We start from the raw sequence: 15,927 nt of genomic DNA on the forward strand, positions 1-15,927 counted from the left end.
CAATATTGTACTAAACTCTTTCTGTCCTACATCATATTGATATTAGATTTTCCCTAATCTATATTACCTGAATGTTGTGTCAAACTCTATTGAAAGAATAGTTAGTTTGCTAGAGAGACAGTGATGGAGATGATCTGCATCAACTATTAATTGTCCGAACATTTCTTCTCCCTCCTCCTGATTGACCTTTCCCAATATACAGTCAAGTCTCGTTAATCTGACAATTGGCTTTATTCGACACAAATGAGGGGAACCAATTAAATCAGTGCTATTTAGACCCTTCAATCCGACAGTCTTTCATTCCGACTCCAACAAACTAATTTGCAACGGATTACCGAAATTAGTCTTGTTAATCCGACACAGTGATCAACATACTCCGTGGTCACCTGCCCGCGAGTAAACAGCCCGTGTTTTGATGTGAGACAACAAATTACCGAAATCACTCATTAATCAGTCTTGTTAATCCGACACAGTGATCAACATACTCCGTGGTCACCTGCCCGCGAGTAAACAGCCCGTGTTTTGATGCGAGACAACAAATTACCGAAATCACTCATTTGATGCGAGACAACAAATTTGTCAGTCTAAATAACCAAACCAACCACAGTTGACACTTCACTTCTTTATTCTTCTTTTTCTTCACATCCACCTACACAAACCAACCTGTCGCAGACGATATAATATCAACATTGTGTTTTCTTTCATAAAGATGTTCAGATGTGACCCTTGGTATTGACATGTGCTGATGATATGAACAAGAGCAACACTTTGATCTGTCTGTAAATGTCATTTTACCATGAGCTAGTTTGACCTTTCCTTTCATTGAAAATAAGAATACCCTTCTTAGTTTCTGAATTCCCAGGATTAGTTTGTAAATCATACTGTCCATTAAGAATGTTCATTGTCCATGACTGCTCCGGGGTGGAATAGGTCTTCAGCAACCCATGCTGGCCGTATTAGGCGACTATGCTTGTCGTAAAAGGCGACTAACGGGATCAAGTGGTCATGCTCGCTGACTTGGTTGATACATGTCATCGATCCCAATTGCATGGATGAATGCTCATGATGTAAATCACTGGATTGGCTGGTCCAGACTTGATTATTCACAGACCGCCGTCATATAGCTTGAATATTGCTGAGTGCAGCGTTAAACAACAAACAACAAACTTTTGTGAAAGTACATTTATCACTGGTTTCATATAATAAACATGTTTGGTCAAATAAAATGATTTCTACATGTGCCGTTTCTGGCAATCAGGAATTTGTTTTAACCATGCCATTTGCAATACAGTACAGTACAGGGAATTTTGAATCCTGCACTCACTCACTCCCTCACTCACTCCCTTACCCACTCACTCACTCACTCACTCCCAAGTGTACATACACCGAACACACTTCCGCTTCCCTCTGGGTACAGCTGTGTTAAGACTAGGGCTGTAGCCACACACTGTTTTGCATGTTAACATCTTGACAGTCATGACTCGTGATAGTTAGCTGGTCATAATAATGATTTGTTGCATGATTAAAAGCATAAACGATCACTAGAATGTTGATTAAGGCGTTGTTTTCTTCATTGAAGGGGATTACTTGACATAAAAAGTTCATTTGAACAGTATACTTCAGTGTAATATGTGCTGTGAGAAAACAATATTATGAAATAAATTTGGTTAATATAAGGTTATTCTTATGTGAGCTTACTAGACGAACCATAATTTTGCTAGACTCGAGTTTCAGGCTAGTGGATAAAGTTGCTGACATTTATGACTCATCACAACCACCATTCCTGCTTCAGTCACTTGCAACAACAGTAAAGTGTTGACAATTTCATTGTGGCATTACTTTAGAAACATTGTTGTTCCAATTGTGCCATTGTAGTCTTTCCATTGTGCCATTATCAAAAACAACAATGTAGATGTTCCATTATCATAAACTGTAATGTAGTCTTTTCATTGTGCCATTATCATAAACAACAATGTAGTCTTTCCATTGTGCCATTATCAAAAACAACAATGTAGTTGTTCCATGATCATAAACAATAATGTAGTCTTTCCATTATCATAAACAACAATATAGTAGTTTCATTGTGCCATGATCATAAACAACAATGTAATGTTTCCATTGTGCCATGATCATAAATAAGCAGGTTTGTTAAAAACAGTGCAGTTTTTTGTTGTGGAATTATTGCAAAAATAAACAATAAACACTCTGCAAGTATCATGACATCATAAAAAGTGTTATATTTTTTAATCATTAACAGTAGTGGTTTATGTTCTGACATGATCATATGTTGGTATTTTCAGTTGAACGTGTGTGAGTGTAAGGAAGACAAATGACAAGTTGGCAATCAAAGATCATTTTCCATAGTGGGGCACTTATGGCCCAGTCGTCTAAAACGCAGCGATTTGCTGTGCAGAGTTGCGTCCCTTGGGCACGCCAGAAACCTATGATTGTGGGTTCGAATCCTGGTTCCCCCCGATTATGTTTCTAGGTTTGTCAGCACCATACCCGTGCTTGTGGGTTTCACCGAAGTGGTAAATGTCTGAGACCTGCATCACTTTGGGCTTTCCTCCCACATTAAGCTGACACGCCGTGATATAACTTGAATAATGTCAAAAGCGGCGTTAAACCCAACTCACTCACTCACTCATTTTTCCATAATTTTCATCAGAATTTCAAGTGGTAAAAATAGACCCTTGTCATGCATCATCTGTTTTTTTAAGAATAAGATACTATGTATATCTGAAAAAGATATATGATATACACCTAGAATTGTTGGTGGTCAGATCCTCTTCAGCCTTCTGCACAATGCTAGTGTTGTGTTGTGGCTTTTGGCTGGGTGGTGTATATGTGGAGACCCTGTGGGGTTGTAGGTATGAATAGGCCTGATTACTTCATGCTTATAGGGAGACATCACTACAATTGGAATCCGATGATCTGGCTCTGTGACATGGCTATGTCATTAGGCCCCGACACTACTAGTTACAAGGTGCTTTAGCTGGAGTAATGCTGACTAACATGAAACTGCTTTTACTCACTCACTCTCTCACTCACTCATTTCTTTTTGTGTCTCTAAGCTTCCATTGTCTTTCACATTGTCAAGGGACCCTTTTCATAACCATGGTATAAAAGTTAGAGCTTTAGGTGTCCTTAGATTGAAATATTATAGAAACAAATGTAAAATAAACCTTCAGAGTTCCTTTCATTGCCAACACTGTTTTCATGGTGTTTTTCCTTCCACAGGGGGCCTAAGAAGAAAAGTGGCTCAATTGCTAGTGAGTACTTTAGTAATGAATAAATGAAGTGATATGTCTTTCCCTCTATTAGCTTGATTAGGGAATACGGGAGTAATAGATGACCCAGTCGTTGAAGCGGTAGCAATTTGCTGTTCAGAGTTGCATCCTTTGTAATGCAAGAATCCTATGATCAAACCCCAGATTCACCCTGAATAATGATTCTTGATTGTGCCATGATCATAAACAACAGGTAGAGTTTCTATTGCAGGATTGTTAAAAACAGTGCAGTATTTTGTTGTGGAATTATTGCCAAAATATACAATTAACACTCTGCAATTTTATGACATCATAAAAAGTGGTATATTTTGTCATCATTAACAGTAGTGGTTTATGTTCTGACATGATCATATGTTGGTATTTTCACTCCACTCTAGACTTGATCCTGTTGTCAGTTGAACGTAAGAAAGACAAATGACAAGTTGGCAATCATAGATCATTTTCCATAGGGGGGCACGGGTGGCCCAGTCGTCTAAGGCGCCGCTATTCGCTGTGCAGAGTTGCATCTCTTGGGTACGCCAGAAACCTATGATTGTGGGTTCGAATCCCGGTTCGCCCCGATTATGTTTCTAGGTTTGTCAGTGCCATACCCATGCTCGTGGGTTTACACAAATACGCTGCTTATCTGTAGCTCTATTTACCCTTATGATGCATGTAAAGACCATTAAAATAACTAAAACTTGTATCATTTGGGTATTTGCTACAATATTAAGCTGACACACTGATATAACTGAAAACGTATTCCAAGTTGTGTTCAACTCAACACAGTCACTCACAATATTACAAAACAATATTGTTTTACAATCCCTTATAAAGAAAATGTCACAGTGTTTAATAATAATAATTTACTTGATTGCAGTTACTGCTGAGGAGCTAAGCAGCTGTAAGGTAGGTTTAAAAATAAATTCTGGTCTTTAAAAGTCTGTTGGTAATTGTTTTCTGAAACCTTCCAGCTGTTGTTGACCAAGGGGAGGCAACTCTATGATGAATAACAAATGCCTCTCTATCTCTAGGAACAAGCAACCATGCAGTTCTGTGCTCACAAACTAGACAAGAAGGACTTCTTTGGCAAATCAGATCCATTCCTGACATTTAGCAGATCCAATGAGGATGGCAGGTAGGAATGGCCAGGAATCTTCCTCAAAGACTTTGGACCTGTAAATCCAGTGTAGAATAGTCCTTCAGCAACCCATGCTTGCCGTAAAAGGTGATTGTGCTTGTTGTTAGAGGCAACTAACGGGATCGGGTGGTCAGGCTCGCTGATTTGGTTGATGCATGTCATCGTATCCCATTTGAATATATCAATGCTCATGATGTCAATCACTGGATTGTCTGGTCCAGTCTTGATTATTTACAGACCGCCTTCATATAGCTGGCATATTGCTGAGTGCGGCATAAAATAACAAACAAACACATCAAAGGCTTGGATGAACTTGTATTGGGATTGAGTACAATTCAGTGTTAAGTATTAAGATGATGAATCCTATGTGTGACTGGACTTGAAGTGACTGTGACAGGACCTGAAGATAGACAGACTTGGATAGATACAGACCACTAGTCCCTAGCTCCTAGTGACATGAGATAATGAAGGAAGTTATGACGATCCATAGAATGGAGTGACATATAAGGAACATTTGGGAAGCGAGAGTTTTGGGTATATAACATCAGTCACTCAGTCACTCGCATGATTGAACTATTGGTTGATTTATTACTTGCTACATTGTTGCAGTTTCACCATCGTACACCGAACGGAGGTGATCAAGAAGACATTGAACCCCACCTGGAAGCCATTTGTCATCCCTGTGCGGTCGCTATGTAATGACAGGTAGGCCTCTCAATGACCATCATAGAAACACCAGGTAGGCCTCTCAATGACCATCATAGAAACACCAGGTAGGCCTCTCAATGACCATCACAGAAACCCTAGGTAGGGCTCTCAATGACCATCATAGAAACACCAGGTAGGCCTCTCAATGACCATCATAGAAACACCAGGTAGGCCTCTCAATGACCATCATAGAAACACCAGGTAGGCCTCTCAATGACCATCATTGAAACACCAGGTAGGCCTCTCAATGACCTCATAGAAACACCAGGTAGGCCTCTCAATGACCATCATAGAAACACCAGGTAGGCCTCTCAATGACCATCATAGAAACACCAGGTAGGCCTCTCAATGACCATCATTGAAACACCAGGTAGGCCTCTCAATGACCTCATAGAAACACCAGGTAGGCCTCTCAATGACCATCATAGAAACACCAGGTAGGCCTCTCAATGACCATCATAGAAACACCAGGTAGGCCTCTCAATGACCTCGTAGAAACACCAGGTAGGCCTCTCAATGACCATCATAGAAACACCAGGTAGGCCTCTCAATGACCATCATAGAAACACCAGGTAGGCCTCTCAGTGACCATCATAGAAACACCAGGTAGGCCTCTCAATGACCTCGTAGAAACACCAGGTAGGCCTCTCAATGACCATCATAGAAACACCAGGTAGGCCTCTCAGTGACCATCATAGAAACACCAGGTAGGCCTCTCAATGACCATCATAGAAACACCAGGTAGGCCTCTCAATGACCATCATTGAAACACCAGGTAGGCCTCTCAATGACCATCATAGAAACACCAGGTAGGCCTCTCAATGACCATCATAGAAACACCAGGTAGGCCTCTCAATGACCATCATAGAAACACCAGGTAGGCCTCTCAATGACCATCATAGAAACACCAGGTAGGCCTCTCAATGACCATCATTGAAACACCAGGTAGGCCTCTCAATGACCATCATAGAAACACCAGGTAGGCCTCTCAATGACCATCATAGAAACACCAGGTAGGCCTCTCAATGACCTCGTAGAAACACCAGGTAGGCCTCTCAATGACCATCATAGAAACACCAGGTAGGCCTCTCAATGATCATCACAGAAACACCAGGTAGGCCTCTTAATGACCATCATAGAAACCCCAGGTAGGCCTCTCAGTGACCATCATAGAAACACCAGGTAGGCCTCTCAATGACCTCGTAGAAACACCAGGTAGGCCTCTCAATGATCATCACAGAAACACCAGGTAGGCCTCTCAATGACATACCATATTTTCTTGAGTATAGTGTGCACCCAAGTATTATGCACTACCACCTCTAGCGGATTCAGTATTTTGAAAAAAGAAAATCGAGTATTATGTGCAGAAAATAATTACACCGTACCTCTTCAGCGAATTCTGGTAAACAAACGAGTGATACAATTTAAAATTTGAGATATAAAATTCACCAGACATGTTGATTTAAGGTTTAAAATTGTATTTTTTGTTCTGCTAGGCATTGTTTTACATCCAGGGATTAAGATTACCTTGTGTATTTTCTCGTAAACTAAGCTGGAAACAGCAGTCAGCTATACACATGTTTTCTTGGAATCTACCGGTTATTTGGTTAAAACTTACCCAATGATATAACTTTAGAGGATTTTGATACAAGGATCAGGAAAAATTGTATCTGAAACTATTTTTTTATCATGAATAATATATTCCAATATCTTGTTATTTCAGTTGCAGCTTTTACTAAATATATTTAACATAATAGTAACCCTAAGGGTAGCACTTTGATGCAGCTGATCGCTATTGCCGGTTATTTATTTTACATGGAACAATTTGACCAGTCACCGTGCACGTGATAGCGAGAACTACATGTTGACATAGAATTTTCAAACTACAACAAATATGACTTTTAACGAGTCAAAGTATGGCATTTATGATATGTGTTTCCATTCTCTATCAACTAAAGTTTGTTTCAAGGCGTCAATAGTGGTAATCTGACTATGGTTGCTGTTAATAATGGTGAGTTGTGCGATCTTCCGATCGCTTCACACACAATTTCGCTGAAATTAATTAAAACAATATTAAAAGGAATTTTGAATTTTGAAGTCAGATATACAATGTACACTTTTTACAACCTGACAGCGTAATTACATGATTAATTTGTGTACGTCAGTATGGATTTGTTGACATGATATTTCCAGTGTTACGTGCTCATGGTAGTGTCTTTGCATTGGGGGGAAAAAAACATCCAAACTCATTATGGCGTGTATAATGCGCACCCCCTTCTACCCAGCTGTGTTTTTTGGAAAAAAAAAGTGTGCACTATACTCAAGAACATATTTTAATACACAATAAAATAACAGTGCACTTGCACCAGTTATCCAGTGTTGTCTACCTCCATTACCATGGACCTCATCACCGTCAAAGCTGACCGCCTCCGTGGTCTTGTGGTAGAGCGTCCGCCCGGAGAGCGGAAGGTCCGGGGTTCGATCCCCGACCGCGTCATACAAAAAGACGTTAAAAGATTGTACTTGTTGTTACCCTGTCTGGCGCTCGGCATTAAGGGGCTAAAACAAGGACTGGTCGTCACGGAGTCAGTATACTGTGTCTGAGTGGGGTATTCATGTTAAACTGCGGCATGGTATCTCAGTGAGCTAGCACTATAAATCGGCATCAGTCCGGACTAGTACAAGCAGCCACACACACACATACACGTGCATGCACGTCGCTATATAAGTTCAATAATCTTGGACGCGATGTTAAACCCAATTTCACCTCACCTCACACTGTCAAAGCTTCATTTGGAAGCGACATCACCATCCCTTTCTCTCTCTTTGGGGTAGGAAATAATCTTTTTATGTTAAATTTACAAGTGCTGGAAATGTTTCCCCTGTACAACACTAGGTAGTTTGACCCCAGCGAGGAATAGTGTCTGTAAGATGGACTTATGTTACCTGTCTCTGTCCCCAGATCTATCAAGATCCAGTGCTATGACTGGGATGCAGATGGAGGGTAAGTGTGTGACCCCCATTCAGGTTTGATGTAGTTACATGTAATGTTTCACAGTCAACAATACTACTGAATGTCCACCGTGGAGATCCAGGTTAAAATAGGCCTTTAGTAACCCATGCTTGTCGTGAGAGGCGGATTATGGGATCGTGTGGTCTGGCTCGCTGACTTGGTTGATGCATATCATCGTATCCAAATTGCATAGATCAATGCTCATGATGTCAATCACTGGATTGTCTGGTCCGTACTCAGTTATTTACAGACTGATGTCATAGAGCTGAAATATTGCTGAGTGAGGCATTAAAACAAACAAACAAAGTGAATGCCCAATATTAGATCTATTGATACACACAAAGGTTTGTTGAATGTGATGTCATCAGTGTTCCTCTGTGTTGGTTGCAGACATGACTTCATTGGGGAATTCACCTCCTCACTTCGGGAGCTGTCAAGGGGCAGGATAGAGCAGAATAGATATGAGGTGAGGAGTAGGGTAGTTCACTCAGTATCCTCTATATACCACTACTTTATTTCCATGTACCCTGTACAGATTTACTGGTTTTATTGAATAGTCAATGCTTGGAAGTTTAGCTTGGAACCGTTGACGTTATGTAATGGTCTGAAACAATGTGTTTCAGAGTACCAATATGTGAAGGACATTGTGTTACAGTGTACAATACATGAATGACATTGTGTTACAGTGTACAAAACATGAATGACATTGTGTTGAGGTGTACAATACATGAATGACATTGTGTTGAGGTGTACAATACATGAATGACATGTTACAATGTACAATACATGAATGACGTTATGTTACAGTGGACAATACATGTATGACATTGTGTTACAGTGTACAATACATGAATGACATTGTGTTGCGGTGTACAATATATGAATGACATTGTGTTAAATGTACAATACATGAATGACATGTTACAATGTACAATACATGAATGACATTGTGTTACAGTGTACAATACATGAATGTCATTATGTTACAGTGTATAAATCCAAAGAAGAAGGCAAAGAAAGGGAACAAGTATCAGAATTCAGGAGTTGTAAGTTTGTAGTGATTTAATTCCTTACATCATCCACCAAACAAACTATTTGACACTGTCTTCCTATGGAGGTTTGAGCACAGGAAAATCCCCAGTACCCAATGCATGTAAGGACTGACTACACTAAGGAATACCGGGGTGCCTAACATTTTGTCTTGGATCACTGTAAATGCATTCAGCATTTTATCAGGTCCAGGGACCCATTCAACTTATGATTGCTGTACATGTTAGTTATTAAAGTTTAGAAGTCTCTTCCTGTTGTTTCCTGTGCTGCCTGATTGACAATACTGATCAGATCCAGTTGGTTTAAGTTAGTATGTATGTGGAATGTCACAGTCCAGACTAGATTAAATAATAGAAGTCTTTTGAATTGAAGTGTTATATGCTCTTGACTTTGGTTGAGTTTTTGTGAGTTTATGTTTTACGTCACATCGGCAATATTTCAGCCATGTCGTAAGGCTTTGGTTGATGTATTCTTGTGTTCTGGGCTTTTGTTGATGGAATATTCTTGCTGCTTCAGGTGGAGCTGATGTCGTGCAAGGTTGCTAAGGTCTTTACTTTCCTGGATTACATCAGAGGAGGGTGAGTTACCCGGGTGATTACAGTGTGTGATGTCACTGACTTTTTGTCGTCCTTTTATGATGGGGTTTGCTCATGTTATCAACCACTGGGTTATGAGCTACTTGGGTCAATACCAATTTAGTCAGTCACCTGAATGGGCTTGTGCACTACAAGGTACATGTATGTGTACATGAATGTTCAGCTTGTAAGATCCTGTTCACAGGGTTATGGATGCATGTAATGTATTTGTCCTTTTAGTTTACATGTTCCAAAGAATTCTTGTTGGTGAACTCTATGCCTGTGACAATAAGATTTATCTTGTGACCCGTGAAGATCCAGGGTAGAATTGGTCTTCTCAACGCATAGGCTTGTCGTAAGAGGCAATGAACGGGATCAGGTGGTCAGGCTGGCTGACTTGGTTGATATATGTCATTGTATCCCAATTGCGTGGATCGATGCTGATGATGTCAATCACTTGACTTTCTGGTCCAGACTTGATTATTTACAGACTGCCTTCATATAGCTTGAATATTGCTGAGTTTGGCATTAAACAACACACAAACAAAAATAATCTCCCTTGTTCTATCAGTGTGGTACCACAAAGTCAGTTGTGACCAGCTAGTGTTTCACTGTCAAGCATTATCAGGTCATATCTGTACTGGCCGTCCAGCTGACTTGTATGGGTGTTCACAAGACAGCAACTAGCCTATCAGTTAGCTAGATTCCTTAACAAGTGCTGATAGTGCCTGGCTCATGGGGACTGTGTTTTTGCATGCTGCCGGGATTGGCGGGATTACTACTAAGCTATTATTAATTATGAGGTTCAATTAATATTATGGAAGTAAATGTATTTTTATCCTACTAAACTTTTAAAAATGTTTTGAGTATTATTTGAATTAATTTTTAAACTATATAGTAATTGAGTTTTCTATATTTATTACAACATTTCAGAACCCGACTACACTGTACGTTTGCTGTTGATTTTACTGCCTCGAATGGCGACCCGAAAACCCCTACCTCTCTGCACTACTTGAACCCCTACAGACCAAACCCATACGCCACCGCCGTCCGCGCTGTCGGCGACATCATCCAGGATTATGATACGTGAGTCTTCGTAGCCATGTGAACAGGTGGCCTAAAGCACAGAGTTGTGTCCCCTGTCTGTTGGTCATGGGTGAAATGAGGACCCCTTGTCTTTCTTTCTCAGTTTTGGACACTGCCAGGCCATTGATATGCTAGAGATAAATGGCATCAGGACATTTTGATATTTTTGATGGGACATTCTTCTCAGTCATTGCTAAGTTTGAATAAGATCTTGGAAGACTTGTATGGTCAGTCATTGTTCTAGAAAATGACTGTATTTGAAAGCCTGCAGGCATGTTGTCATAAGTTACAGTAATGAGGCCAGGCTTGTGTTGATATGCTGCTTCCTTCTTCCAGTGACAAACTGTTCCCTGCGCTTGGATTCGGTGCCAGACTACCTCCAGATGGCGTTGTATCTCACGAGTTCGCATTGGTAAGTACCTAGCCCTTAGCTTGTTATGCTTGATGTATTGAGACGTGGCATGTTTATAGGAAGGAATAAGGAGGTTGGAACCAATAACACAGGCTTATTGGGTGGTACAGAGTATGGTGTAAGCAGTGATAGATAGCAACATTTTTAGTCCACAAGTCCTCAAAGCGATAACATATAGCAAAGCCCTTAAAAATGGCATTTTTCTTCTCATCTTTACGATACCTTAACTACTGGTCAGATTTGGTAAGGACTATAGGACAAGTTCCAATTTCTATCTCTGTGTAAGGGAGATAACCCTGATTTGGCACAGATAAGCCAACATGTGGAAAATGTTTATCCTGGTGCTACTTCAACTACTACTAATACTAATAATACTACTGTTTCTACTCGGGAAGGGCTGTGATTGTTATAATGATATTGTCAAAGGTCAAGGTCATTCACATACTAGTGAGTGAGTGAGTTAAATTTATCTTCGCTTCTGCAATATTTTAGACATATAGACTCAAGAACAAGTTGATATATATGTACAATTGAGTCAAGAATATATCATCACATTTAGAACCAAATTTGTGATATATATTTTATCATAATAATCACTTATTTGAGGCTGATAAAGTTGCAATATCTAATATAGTATGTGCACATGGTCCATTCATTTATCTTTAAATTTTAGTCCAAATTAGAAGAGAAATATCCTTACTCCATGAAGTAGTACCTGAACATGTTTATTTCAGAATGGAAACCCCAACAACCCGTACTGTGAAGGGGTGCAGGGGGTGCTGGACTCCTACCACAGGACTCTCCACTCTGTCCAGCTGTACGGACCCACCAACTTTGCTCCAGTCGTCAACCATGTGGCCAGGTAATCCCGCCTCCTGTAGCTGATGATCTGTATTGTTAATAACGCCTGTGGGGCTTCTGGCTTACAATTGGTCCACAGCAGCCTGTGCTGTGGTTGAGTGCGGGTCATTGTACCCTGAAAGTGTAAATTGTTGCTCATGATATCGGTCACTTGATTGTCTGGTCCAGACTTAATTATTTACAGGGCACCATCACGTAGCTGAAATATTGGTGAGTGCAGCAATGTTAAACAAGAAACCATAAATAACAAAAACAACAAAAATCATGAACATATGCTATCTTCCTATTTTTACTGGAATAATGTCTTCCCAATATTAGCGTGATATGCCTGTTGTTTCTGAAAAACATCTTCATGTGATTGTGGGTTTTTTTGGGGTGGGGGGAGGGTTCCATGCCTTCAAGATATTGCTACATGTTGATGAATCGTGAAAGAGCAATACACAGAGTCTACAATATGAGTTGGACTGATACATTAGAATGTTCCCAACCAAGTATCTGTCACAAGATTTCATAAATGGAAACAAAAATAAAATATCTCTTTTATTGTTACATAACAGACTCATTTAAATTGCCATAGATACTGAACTATGTTTTCACTCACAAGCAGATGTCTGGAGTTATTTTGCTTGTTCATTTCAGCTTTGCACAGACCTCACAGCAAGGGGCCGACTACTTCATCCTTCTTATCATAACTGATGGAATCATCACCGACATGCCCCAGACCACCGAGGCCATCGTTAAGGTGAGTAGTGATGGAATCATCACCGACATGCCCCAGACCACCGAGGCCATCGTTAAGGTGAGTAGCGTTGGAATCATCATTGACATGCCCCAGACCACCGAGGCCATCGTTAAGGTGAGTAGTGTTGGAATCATCACCGACATGCCCCAGACCACCGAGGCCATCGTTAAGGTGAGTAGTGATGGAATCATCACCGACATGCCCCAGACCACCGAGGCCATCGTTAAGGTGAGTAGCGTTGGAATCATCACTGACATGCCCCAGACCACCGAGGCCATCGTTAAGGTGAGTAGTGATGGAATCATCACCGACATGCCCCAGACCACCGAGGCCATCATTAAGGTGAGTAGTGATGGAATCATCACCGACATGCCCCAGACCACCGAGGCCATCGTTAAGGTGAGTAGTGATGGAATCATCACCGACATGCCCCAGACCACCGAGGCCATCGTTAAGGTGAGTAGCGTTGGAATCATCATTGACATGCCCCAGACCACCGAGGCCATCGTTAAGGTGAGTAGTGTTGGAATCATCACCGACATGCCCCAGACCACCGAGGCCATCGTTAAGGTGAGTAGTGATGGAATCATCACCGACATGCCCCAGACCACCGAGGCCATCGTTAAGGTGAGTAGCGTTGGAATCATCACCGACATGCCCCAGACCACCGAGGCCATCATTAAGGTGAGTAGCGTTGGAATCATCACTGACATGCCCCAGACCACCGAGGCCATCGTTAAGGTGAGTAGCGTTGGAATCATCATTGACATGCCCCAGACCACCGAGGCCATCGTTAAGGTGAGTAGCGTTGGAATCATCACCGACATGCCCCAGACCACCGAGGCCATCGTTAAGGTGAGTAGTGATGGAATCATCACCGACATGCCCCAGACCACCGAGGCCATCATTAAGGTGAGTAGTGATGGAATCATCACCGACATGCCCCAGACCACCGAGGCCATCGTTAAGGTGAGTAGTGATGGAATCATCACCGACATGCCCCAGACCACCGAGGCCATCGTTAAGGTGAGTAGCGTTGGAATCATCATTGACATGCCCCAGACCACCGAGGCCATCGTTAAGGTGAGTAGTGTTGGAATCATCACCGACATGCCCCAGACCACCGAGGCCATCGTTAAGGTGAGTAGTGATGGAATCATCACCGACATGCCCCAGACCACCGAGGCCATCGTTAAGGTGAGTAGCGTTGGAATCATCACCGACATGCCCCAGACCACCGAGGCCATCATTAAGGTGAGTAGCGTTGGAATCATCACTGACATGCCCCAGACCACCGAGGCCATCGTTAAGGTGAGTAGCGTTGGAATCATCATTGACATGCCCCAGACCACCGAGGCCATCGTTAAGGTGAGTAGCGTTGGAATCATCACCGACATGCCCCAGACCACCGAGGCCATCGTTAAGGTGAGTAGTGATGGAATCATCACCGACATGCCCCAGACCACCGAGGCCATCGTTAAGGTGAGTAGCGTTGGAATCATCACCGACATGCCCCAGACCACCGAGGCCATCGTTAAGGTGAGTAGTGTTGGAATCATCACCGACATGCCCCAGACCACCGAGGCCATCGTTAAGGTGAGTAGCGTTGGAATCATCACCGACATGCCCCAGACCACCGAGGCCATCGTTAAGGTGAGTAGTGATGGAATCATCACAGACATGCCCCAGACCACAGAGGCCATCGTTAAGGTGAGTAGTGTTGGAGTCATCACCGACATGCCCCAGACCACCGAGGCCATCGTTAAGGTGAGTAGTGTTGGAGTCATCACCGAGATGCCTCAGACCACCGAGGCCATCGTTAAGGTGAGTAGCGTTCGAATCATCACCGACATGCCCCAGACCACCGAGGCCATCGTTAAGGTGAGTAGCGTTGGAATCATCACCGACATGCCCCAGACCACCGAGGCCATCGTTAAGGTGAGTAGCGTTGGAATCATCACTGACATGCCCCAGACCACCGAGGCCATCGTTAAGGTGAGTAGCGTTGGAATCATCACCGACATGCCCCAGACCACCGAGGCCATCGTTAAGGTGAGTAGCGTTGGAATCATCACTGACATGCCCCAGACCACCGAGGCCATCGTTAAGCGTTAAGGTGAGTAGTGTTGGAGTCATCACCGACATGCCCCAGACCACCGAGGCCATCGTTAAGGTGAGTAGCGTTGGAATCATCACCGACATGCCCCAGACCACCGAGGCCATCGTTAAGGTGAGTAGTGTTGGAGTCATCACCGACATGCCCCAGACCACCGAGGCCATCATTAAGGTGAGTAGTGTTGGAGTCATCACCGACATGCCCCAGACCACCGAGGCCATCGTTAAGATGAGTAGTGATGGAATCATCACCGACATGCCCCAGACCACCGAGGCCATCGTTAAGGTGAGTAGTGATGGAATCATCACCGACATGCCCCAGACCACCGAGGCCATCGTTAAGGTGAGTAGCATTGGAATCATCACCGACATGCCCCAGACCACCGAGGCCATCGTTAAGGTGAGTAGTGATGGAATCATCACCGACATGCCCCAGACCACCGAGGCCATCGTTAAGGTGAGTAGCCTTGGAATCATCACCGACATGCCCCAGACCACCGAGGCCATCATTAAGGTGAGTAGCGTTGGAATCATCACTGACATGCCCCAGACCACCGAGGCCATCGTTAAGGTGAGTAGCGTTGGAATCATCACTGACATGCCCCAGACCACCGAGGCCATCGTTAAGGTGAGTAGCGTTGGAATCATCACCGACATGCCCCAGACCACCGAGGCCATCGTTAAGGTGAGTAGCGTTGGAATCATCACCGACATGCCCCAGACCACCGAGGCCATCGTTAAGGTGAGTAGCGTTGGAATCATCACCGACATGCCCCAGACCACCGAGGCCATCGTTAAGGTGAGTAGTGATGGAATCATCACCGACATGCCCCAGACCACCGAGGCCATCGTTAAGGTGAGTAGCGTTGGAATCATCACCGACATGCCCCAGACCACCGAGGCCATCGTTAAGGTGAGTAGCGTTGGAATCATCACTGACATGCCCCAGACCACC

The 15,927-nt window shown here is 42.9% G+C and overlaps 1 protein-coding gene across 1 annotated transcript in view; it reads left to right on the forward strand.

The window, feature by feature from the left end:
- LOC124144226 (copine-8-like) overlaps positions 1-15,927 on the forward strand; it is a 39,782-nt gene that overhangs the window by 19,512 nt on the left and 4,343 nt on the right. Inside the window, exons 7-18 of the mRNA XM_048396812.1 lie at positions 3,241-3,272; positions 4,150-4,178; positions 4,304-4,407; positions 5,020-5,115; positions 8,081-8,122; positions 8,522-8,597; positions 9,121-9,177; positions 9,698-9,759; positions 10,690-10,842; positions 11,179-11,254; positions 11,989-12,116; positions 12,755-12,857. Of these exons, the coding sequence (XP_048252769.1) occupies positions 3,241-3,272; positions 4,150-4,178; positions 4,304-4,407; positions 5,020-5,115; positions 8,081-8,122; positions 8,522-8,597; positions 9,121-9,177; positions 9,698-9,759; positions 10,690-10,842; positions 11,179-11,254; positions 11,989-12,116; positions 12,755-12,857 (958 nt within the window). The remainder of the gene's footprint in view (positions 1-3,240; positions 3,273-4,149; positions 4,179-4,303; positions 4,408-5,019; positions 5,116-8,080; positions 8,123-8,521; positions 8,598-9,120; positions 9,178-9,697; positions 9,760-10,689; positions 10,843-11,178; positions 11,255-11,988; positions 12,117-12,754; positions 12,858-15,927) is intronic.

Source organism: Haliotis rufescens, unplaced genomic scaffold, assembly GCF_023055435.1.
Source record: "Haliotis rufescens isolate VD_foot unplaced genomic scaffold, xgHalRufe1.0.p SCAF_16, whole genome shotgun sequence".
NCBI classification, from domain to species: Eukaryota; Metazoa; Mollusca; class Gastropoda; order Lepetellida; family Haliotidae; genus Haliotis; species Haliotis rufescens.